This window comes from Homarus americanus, unplaced genomic scaffold, assembly GCF_018991925.1.
Source record: "Homarus americanus isolate GMGI-L3 unplaced genomic scaffold, GMGI_Hamer_2.0 scaffold39675, whole genome shotgun sequence".
Classification (NCBI taxonomy): Eukaryota; Metazoa; Arthropoda; class Malacostraca; order Decapoda; family Nephropidae; genus Homarus; species Homarus americanus.
The window spans coordinates 18,729,358-18,740,083 of NW_024736071.1; the positions used below are offsets into that span (position 1 = coordinate 18,729,358).

The following is a 10,726-nucleotide window of genomic DNA, read 5'->3' on the forward strand; positions in this document are numbered from 1 at the left end:
ATTTAGTAGTTAGCCTAACACAAAGGATAGCACAGTCTAAATAAATGTTACATTCATATCTAATAATAAAATCATACAGTAAATGTAACACTTTACCTTGAAAAAATATGAATATAACTTGATGGGGGAGAAGGGTGATTTTGAGGTAGATAACATCGAGATTATCTTCAAGGTTTATAGCCTTTCTTTTACGATCATCACCATGAATGCGATCACCAGAACGCTTCTTGGAGATATTCTTCTTTACCATATTCACAGTTAATGCCACAAAATTGGAGAAATAGTAAGCAAAAATCTCGTTACAGCAAACGAGCGTTCGCGTTATACAAATATCGTTCCTCTATTCATAAATCGCGTTAGAGCCAATTCGCGTTGTCAAAACACGCGTTATAGCAGAACTCACTGTACCATACTTACAGAACAATGTTTAAAATCCCACTATATCATAGCCTAAGTCCTTATATACATTTAAAATCACTTAGTTTAAGACAAAAGAAGAAATAGAATGACAAAATACAATAAATGATAGTAAAAAATAACTCGTCAGGTAAATAAATTACTGTAAATTTAAAGTTTAACCCTGTTCGTATCGGCGGGCATTCATAAGTTGGACATTTGTAAGTTGGGGACCCCCTGTACAGAATGCTGTAATGCAGACAGTTTATCTGATAAAAGTGTCATAATGCCTGAACCACTTTGATAATAATGGAAAGTTAATCTGAAGGACTAACTTCGTATTTTTTCATGTACAGTATATTGCTCACAGGGAATGAGTTAGTCAGCCCCCGAGGCAAGGGCCATCTGTTTCACATTTAACACCTCAGCAAAGTTCGTTGTAAACACTCCCTCTGTCTCTCTCCTGTCTCCCTTTCTCTCTCTCACTATGCTCGGTATGTGCTTTTATTCTTGAATGGGTCTACTGAACTACTTCCCCCCTCCTCTCTCCCCCATATAGTTTTTTAGATTGAAGTTTCACTATCTGCAAAAATATTCAGCATGTGGATTTAATAATAATAACTGGAATTGCATGTGCTAAAATACCAGTACAACTGTACAGTACAGTCTCTCCTCGGCTTACAACGGGGTTCCATCCCGATGACCAGGTCGTAAGTCGAATTGGTTGTAAGTCAAAAAGGCGAAAATAATACATAAAAATTCTAAAATGAAATACAGTACAGTACAGTAAAAGTAATAAATAATGAAAAATTAATAAAGTGTTACTGTGCACTTACCTTTAATGTAGTCAGCTGAATGCACACGGGACCTCAATAATTTTGTAATTAAGCATGGAGACTACATTGATTGGATGAAGCAGAGGAGGAGACAGGGCTGGGTGGTTCATCAAGTTAGCTTTCTTCAGACATGCTAACATTCTTGCTTGTTGAAGGTATTGGATCATCTTTCGGGAGTGAAGAGGCAGCAGTGGTAGGGCGTGAGGAGACAGCAGTGGGGGACTTCTTAAGAAATATGTCCAATTTAGACTGCACAGTTTGCCATTTCTTTTCATTGTAAATCACCCTGTAGCAAGCAAGTGTATCTTGGATCAGTCTGTCAACTTTTGAAAAATGCTCAACATTTTGATCCATTTCGTCAAACACTTGCATCCCCTTATTAATAGTAGCAAATGCCTCTGCCATTTGTTTCACCGAAAACTTTTTGGGGGGTGCAGGTTCTTCTTTTACATTTTGTTTCTCTTCTTCCTCTGCAAATTTCGGTGCCTCCAGTTCAATAAGATCCTCGTTACTTAGCTCTTCTGCTACACTTTCCACCAACTGCTCAACATCTTCATTATCAATTACTAACTCCATCTGTTTACCTGTCTGCACTATCTTGTTACTAATCTCAGAAATTGCTTCATCTTCATTAAATCCTTTGAAACTCTTCACATATCTTTTCAGGACCTTCTTCCGTATTCCATTCATGTTCTGACCTGTAACCTCATCCCATGCTGCAATAATGTTCTTTGTACATTGCAAAATGTTGTAGTCCTTCCAAAACTCTCTTGAGCATTTTCTCACCTTCAGTAGCAGCAATAGCCTGAGCGAAGGTCATACGTAAATAATACGCTTTAAAAGCAGCAATAGCACCTTGATCCATGGGTTGGATGATAGAGGTAGTGTTAGGTGGAAGGTAGACTACCTTAACATCAGGGTGCTGGTCGTCCAGGTGTGGTGGGTGTCTCGGAGCATTATCTAAAATTAATAAAATCTTGAAGGCAACCCCTTGTTGTAGACAATACTCTTTGGCTCGTGGAATGAAACAACTCGGGAACCAATCCCCAAACAGTGCTAGGTGTCATCCATGCTTTCTTTTTACTGCGATAAAATGCTGGCAGTGTGTGCTTGCTGACATTTTTAAAAGCCCTTGGGTTCTCTGAATGGTATATCATGAAGGGTTTTATCTTGAAACCAGCTACATTCCCCCCCATCTGAAGTATGATTTGGTCCTTGAATGCCTTGAATCCCAGCATGGTTTTCGCCTCTTTGTGGATGTATGTCCGTTCTGGCATGCGCTTCCAGAATAAGCCAGTTTCATCTACATTAAATATTTGCTTAGGCAAATAATTTCCCCCTACGATGACACGATCTAGCTCCTCCTTAAATGCTTCAGCAGCACCCACATCAGCACTTGCTGCCTCTACACTCACCTTTACACTGTGCAAACTGTAACGTTTCTTAAACCTTTGGAACCACCCATGACTTGCTGTGAAGTTTTGGTTGCGCTCATCTCCTGCCTGCTCTTTCAGGCTTTCGAAAAGGCTTCTTGCCTTAGCCTGTATGGTTAGAAGGCTTAAGGGTACATGCTTTTGCAGCTGATCTTCTATCCACATCACAAGTAATTTCTCCATCTCATGAAGAAGACCTTGTCTTTTTTCGTTATCATTGTTCCCTTTATAGGTGCTGATCCTTTAACTACCTCACAAATTCATTCTTTGTCCTTCAAAATTGTTGATATCGTCGAGTTAGAGAAGCCAAGGTCGCGTGAAATGGTTGCTGCCGTTTTTCCATTTTCATATTACATTATTATTTTCATTTTCATCTCAAGAGTAATTGGCTGTCTCTTTTTCTTCTCAGCACCACGAGAACTCTCATTTTTACGCTTGGCAGCCATTTTAAAGGGAATTACAAACGAAAATTTTGTCAGTACACAGCGCGATCACTAACAACAACAACGACGGCCAAACAACAACTGAGTGGGCTACGGCATGGATGCTGTACACCACGAGGTGGCCCAGCCCAAGCTGTTGTACGGGGTCACATTACGACCAAACGTCAGGACTCGAAAATACATAATGTGAAAAATATTTTATACGACTATGTCGGGGTTGTCGTAAGTCGAGGAGAGTGTATATTCATCTCCATATACCCTGGTTTATTACTGATCAGTTGTCTAAATGCAAAAGTAGCCAAATTGAGCCATCAAGTATCAATTAATTTGAAAATGGAAATTATAAGGTAAATATTATATGACAATGGTTTAGTAGTGCTGTTAATGTGTGTGCTGTGTAAGTGTCTTGGCATGTCACCTCACCCTTCGCCTCGTAAGCTCAGCTCGAAATTACATTGATTTACTAGTGTATTATTTTACTGTTTTAGTGTTTTTTTTAAATTTAAAGATGTATTTGTATTTGCACAGTAATTATAAATAGACCACGAGCAGAAAAATTCCTCATTACCCAAGCGGTTGGTCTTCCCACCCACGCACCAACCATGTGAGGATGCGGCTAAACATAATGCAATCTTTCATAATGCCTGAAACCCTTGTCCCCAGGCCCTAAGCAATTTTCTCGGAGAACCGGTAATTGCGCATTACTGTATTTCATAATCAATATTTGCTTCCAGACCCAGAAATAAAACTTTTGACACATTTTCCAGATTTTTTTTTATTCAGAAAATGTTCCCAAACCCAGAATTTTGGGAATTTTCCAGAAAAATTTTGAGCAAATTTCTATTCCGGCTATTGGAGAGTTCCGGGTTTGACGGATTCCAGCTAACGGAGATACTGTATTACTGTACTGCGTTGCCATTCAGCAAGAGATGGTGAGAGCAGAGGCAATGAGTGAGGAAATGCCAGCTGTAGCTCTCTCCCTCCCACCCTCAGTGCTTGCTTCTACATACATAATGATTAATTCCCCTTTATGTTTTTGACCTTATGATAATTATTTTATAATTTTTTGGGCATATTATGTGTGTGCTTCACATTTAAACTGAAATAGACCTAACCAGCAGAGTTGTCAGATGTGCTATTGACGTATATATAACAATGTACTTTATGGATGATTTAAGGGATTTTCAAGGATAATTTTGACTATGCACTTTTTTGGCTTTATGCTCCCTCTTCAGAATGTAACCCCAACGTAAGATGCGATACGACTGTACTGGAGTACAGTACTGTATAATACAGCATGCCCTTACAATTCACGTATTTTTAATTCACGGCCTTCGATTATTCGCGGATGACTGCCTGGATATAACCAAGAATGTCTGCAGGTAGTTTTAAAGTACACAGCATTTTCACGGCTGGGACGGGGAGCCCGCGAGTTTTATGGCATCCCTCAAGGCATCTCTCTTGTCCCAGGTGGCTGGGCCATGTGAGCTCACTTTCCCTCAGTGACAGTCCGGGTTAAACACTTGTCTGTTTTGCGTGTGTGCTACTCTGCTCTATTAACAACTGTGCTCCTTGTGCTTGTAATGGCTCCCAAGTGCCCTCAACCACTTCTTCCAGCTGTGGGAAGGTGCCCAAACAAGTGAAGAGAAAAAGGTCATGTATTTCTCCCATACTTACGCCTGGCAATGGGAGCGTGTAAGGGGAGTGAGTGACTGATAGTTAGCGCAGTGTTTGCAGTTGTAACTCTCCTCACTCCCTGCCACATTTCACTGGATTTACAGTTATTATTAGTGTTTAGTGATAGAATAGTGTTTAATAGTGATTAATCATGGCATTGTAGCGAGGTTAGCTCAACATTGTAACCACCAGGCTACTGTGAGGTGTTATGGTTGTTTTTCAACTCGTATTTTCAAGTAGATATACGTAACTTTCTTCATTTATTTTTACTCAGTTACATGCACACACCATCCTATATACATATTGTGAAAAGAGTAAAAGAAATAATTGTCCTAAGGTTAAACACGTAAAGGGAATACAGCCACTCCTCGACTTACACGGGGTTAGGGACCCAAATCCAGGTCGTAAGTCGAAAATGCGAAGATAATACATAGAAAATCTAAAATGGGTGTCTCTTTTTCTTATCAGCACCACAAAACTCTCACTTTTAAGCTTGCCAGCCATTTTAAAGGGAATTACAAACGAAAATTTTGTCAGTACACAGCGCAATCACTAACGTCGGGACTCGAAAGTACGTAATTTGAAAATTTTTTGGTACGACTGGGGCGGTCTTATGTCCGGATGGTCGTAAGTCGAGGAGTAGCTTTATATATTTCTTTACACACGAGTTAGTTGGCTCAGTGAGGGAGTGGGAGGAAAGCGCAAAGTGTAGGGGGTGGGGAGCTTGGCTAACACCTGCATTAAATAGATTAATATAAGCTTTTCCTTTTCTATTTTTAATTTCTTTTTCTTATTTTTTTGCCCCCTAGGCCCTGATGTGGGTCCATGACCTGTGCCCGGGTGGGCAATTCCCCCGTAAAAAAAGAAAAAAAGAAAATAAGATGTGTTAAATATAACAAGGATACTGAAATATGCATTAACCTCTAAAACAAATTGATATAACCAAAATAATGTCCAGTTACTGTACAGTACAGTCGGCCCTTAACATACGCGGGGGTTACGTAACAGAGATACCCGTGGATGTTAAAAATCTGCGTATTTTTGCTGACCCCCAAAAAAAAACCCTGGCCCCCACATGTCCTTATTTACCATATATACCTGTGTGTAGTTCGAGTTTTTAAGACCAAATAATTTGGCAAAAAATTGGGGGTCGACCTCTAAACGAGCAATAGTTTCGTTAGGTTGAAAAATATTTACCAGTAACTACCAGTAAACAATGGAAACGATGCACCAACGCACCACCAGCTGTGAGTGTCGGTACAGTTGCCAGGGCAGATCTCTTGCGTCATCATAGCAAGCCCAAAGTAGCCAAATCCATGGTATGGTAGCACAGGACGATGTAAAACATAAAGTATTCATTAATTAAAGTTTATTAATAGATTCTGGACATAAATTTTTGTTCATTACATTTGAAACATTAATCTTTGTTAATTAAATTTGAAACAAAAGAAAACTACGATACTGTATTTTCATTAAAATATTACATCACAAGTATATTTTACCTTAACTGTGACTGAATGAATATACGTATTCTCAGAAATAAATATGGAAATATAATATTTTTGCTGGAATGACGTACATATTACAGTGGAAAGTGGGATAAAATCATGACGAAAACAATGACTTTCGCTTTCTTTCGTTATTCAAAAGATTTTACCGTAATCGCTTTTCGAATGGTTTTCAGTTAAAAACTGTTGTACTCGTACTGTATTACAATAATATTCTTCTCCTATCATTAGCCTTATAATCCCACAACTGAAAACCATTCGAAAAGCGATTACGGTAACATCTTTTGAACGAAAGAAAGAGAAAGTCATTGCTTTCGTCACAATTTTATCCCACTTTCCACTGTAATACGTACATCATTTCAGCAAAAATATTACATTTCCATGTTCTCAGAAATAAATGGTAGTTTTGTGGAAATGTAATGTACAGTATTTAATATTAAAATGCAAAAATAGCTATAAAAACAATTAATACACCCGTAATGTACTGGGTGGCATCTCCACTCGTCCCTGCTCCCGCGTCCAAGGTCACCACTCCTCCCAACTCGCTCCCTCCGCTCCGTCCTCCACCTCCTCACCGTCACTACTGCCGACAACAAACACAAATGTTTTGTGAATAACTGCACCTCCACTTCCTATGTACAGTACTGAACTGTACTGTGCTGTGCATTTTTACAAACATGGCAAGAAAAGCAAATTTCACTTTACTGTACCGTGCCTATCCTCGGCGACAGGACAGGGGTCATCGAGCTCATCGTCACTCAATTCCATAACGGGTGGTGAAGTGGGGGCGACGGTGGATTCAGCTGCTTTCTCACTGCCGCCAGTGATTGATGGTGTTAAATCTCTCCTTCGGTGATCAAAGAACATGGTGATGGGGAGTTGTCGTCTCTTTCTTTTCATTTCTTCCATGATATTTTTGTATGGATCAAAAACGTCATCCATCCCTCGCATGAATTTCAGGGCACGCACCATGGAGGGGTCCATACTATAGGCCAGGTTTTTCAGTGCCTCAATATTCCTGGTCATCTCCCCCAACTTCTCCAACGTTATTTCTTGGTGCTCTTCCTCTTCCTCTTTCCCTTTCGCTTCCTCTTCCTCTTCCTTGCCTGAGTCTACTAACTGCTGTAGATCCTCCTCGGTCAGCTCAGTGTCGTGCTCTTCAATTAGCTCCCTAATCTCGTCCTCTGCCATGTCCTGGAAGCTTTCAGCAGCCACTTTCCTTGACAGTGCCAGGGTCTTTCTGAATATTTTCATTAAAATCCATCAAAATCATTTTCCTTGTCATCATCTTAAGCACCAAACAGCTCCTCCCAGTCTTCTCCTTGAACAGGGCTAGAGGGTACGTGTTTTTTGAATCGTTTTCAATTAAAAAAATGTTACAGCACATGTATATTTTACCTAAACTGTGCCTGAATGAATATATTCTCAAAAATAAATAGTAGTTTTGCTGAAACGTGATGTATTTCAATGTAAAAGAGGATAAAATACATGACGAAAACAAAAGACTTTACCTAACCTTCCAATGTTCAAGAGATGTTACTCGTTTTTTTAGTAGATTTCGGTTAAAATACTCTTATTCAGGTTGACAACCCTTTATCCGAAATTCCGAAAACCGAAAAGCTCTGTAAACCGAAATTGTTTTGTGGAGCAATTTTTTTTTTTTTAACAGGGATTAGCCCACTCACGCATAGATCACTGACCCACATCGGGGCCTGGGGGGCAAAAATGTAATAGTAATAATAATTATAATAATAATACACCAAAATCAAATAATAATAACAATAATACTGTATTAATAAAATAATAATAATAATAATAATAATAATAATAATAATAAAGAAATACAAGAATGAAAAAAGATAAAAAGTGAGTAACACGACCTAGACCTATGAATTATTATTATTACCTGTATTATTATTATTATTATTATTATTATTATTATTATTATTATTATTATTATTATTATTATTATATTCCCCAGGCCCCAATGTGGGTCAGTGACTTGTGCCCGGATGGGCTAATGAAAAAAAAAAAAAACTCTGAAAACCGACAAATTCCGAAATCCGAAATGCCTCTGGTCCCAAGGGTTTCGGATAAGGGATTGTCAACCTGTATTAGTGATATTCTATTCATACTGTGCTTGATATAATACATTCACGGAAATGTAATATTTTTGCAACTACAATGCTGATGTCAACACAAGCGTGGTTACAGCGAGATTGACTGAGTGAGGGAGAGCTGTGTGTGTGTGTGAGGTTGCGGGAGCGGGCGGTGTCCCGTGTTCGGTGCCGCGAGTTGAATGGCGCGCGATTTGAATGTACTTCAATTACTTCAATGTACAGAATATTCCTCCGGCGGGGCAATCTGCGTATTTGCAAATCCGTGTATGCTAAACCCGCGTATGTTAAGGGCCGACTGTACATATAATTAGTGTATTGTTAAGTTTCTAGTTATTGTTTTCAAACACATGTCTAAATTATGAGAAGAGAAGGATGATGAGGGTTTATGCAGTGAAATAGCTGTTGTGTAACTCCTAATTACTGATTTTTGTCTCCTTGCAGTGGCCTTCCTCATCTCATTAGCTTGCTTATACCGAACGGTGTACTACTGCTCCATGAAGATCAGTCTCATTGAAGGCCCATTATAAGCTAAAGTTCTAAAAGGAATTACAATTTCTTTGTTAGTCTGTCACCTTCTTCTTGTTACAAATTTGTTTCAGATTGTCAGTAGAAGATGAATGGAATCCATACAACTTATTTGTAACTTCTCTTCATACTTATAAAACTAATGAAGTGTTGGGATGAATTAGAATTAATCTTTGACTGACAATTTGATTTGTAAAAACATATGGTAATCTTGATCACTTTGTAAGTTTTGTATTTATCTTGATGGTTGATTTAAGTGAAAACCCATTGAGGTATTATATCTTTGATAGTTTCGTAAATTTACACATCATTGAATCATTCAGATTACCTCTTTTTGTGGTTTTCAAGGTATTTTTTGCCGTTCATGTCAGACTTTATTCTGTTATTACAATTTTATATTGTGTGTACATGCCTTTATACTGAATTTTATGAGTTTTAAGAAATGTTTTCCATGTGATGAATCATGTAGGTATCATCATATAAGTATTTCAAGTGGGGCCTCCGTGAAAGTTGGTAGATTCATTCTTCTTTCCTTTGCAAGGTAAGTGATTATTATTTTTTTCACAATTTAGATGTAACAGACCAATTATATTGAATTGCCACAAATATTACTATGTATACTGTATAATGTAAATTTTGTGATCAGCAAATTCTTTATATGGTACTGCATACAGTAGGGGTATACTAAATTGCCTTTTAACTCACCAATATGCTCTATTGAACATTTTCACTGTATTACCATGAGCAAAAATGAGTCACCACTATCACTTTTCTTATTTGCATAAATAGCCAATGTTCACATTATATTATAAGTATTATATAATTATCTTTTATGTATATTAAGAAGATATTAATTCGTACTGTTTAAATGAACAATGGTAAGTGTCAGGATGCTCTTGGTGTCTTGAAGAATTATGTTATTAATATTAGTAGGGTTTTGCAGTCAATGTAGTCTAATTTAAGTATAGAAACCTGTGATAAGCAAATGATCTTAGGAATCTGTCCTTTATGTACTGTAGTACTGAACTGTTACTCTCACATAGTACTGAATTCTTAAATATACTTGAGGATTGCAGTTTGTCAGACTTCTAAAATAAATAAATCTAATTCTGTTTTCCTATTAATGTATATACCTGGTACAGTATATGAAAGCTTGTTAGGGATGAGGGATTTATGATTTTTATTAGTTTGTCAAGTTTGTTTAAGAATTCAATTCTTTGTATCTTTATAAATATTCCTCACTGCTTTTAATAGTTTTGATTCTTAGGTGTACCCGTCCTGTCAAAAAAGTGTCATTCAAAATCAGCCTTAAACGATGCTGTTAGGCTAATTTTACTGATTTTAAGTGAGATCCTTCAAATAAAATCTATCTCATTTTTAAGAGTTTAAAGATCAATGAGAAATATATTTATGTAAATTTTAATTAAAAAATTAAATTCTACTTTCAGTTGTTGGAACCTTTATGTAAAGGAATAACTAGTGGAACTGGCTGTATATTAAGAGAATAGTAGAGGTGATTTTAAATAATATTAAAACAATTAAATCAGGTGAGGTGGGATGACAGTCTAAGGACCAATATGACAGTTCAATTTCAGATTTTTTGTATCATTATTGTATCTGATTTAGGTTATGCATTATTTCATATAGGTATGTACCAGGTTTGATGGTAAAACCTATTTCACTGAAACCAGATCACTGTTTCAAATGAGTACACTATGAGGTGCACTTGCCAATGGTATAACAAACCTTTGATGAAAAGCATCGTGCTAAAAGTGTGGGGTAACACAC

At 37.5% G+C, this 10,726-nt stretch overlaps 1 protein-coding gene across 1 annotated transcript in view; it reads left to right on the forward strand.

Moving 5' to 3' along the window:
• Positions 1–10,048, forward strand: part of LOC121871871 (type 2 phosphatidylinositol 4,5-bisphosphate 4-phosphatase-like) — a 34,893-nt gene extending 24,845 nt beyond the window's left edge. The window contains exon 6 of the mRNA XM_042374446.1: positions 8,855–10,048. Coding sequence (XP_042230380.1) covers positions 8,855–8,940 — 86 coding nt within the window. The 3' untranslated portion in view covers positions 8,941–10,048. The remainder of the gene's footprint in view (positions 1–8,854) is intronic.
• Positions 10,049–10,726: the final 678 nt, after the last annotated feature.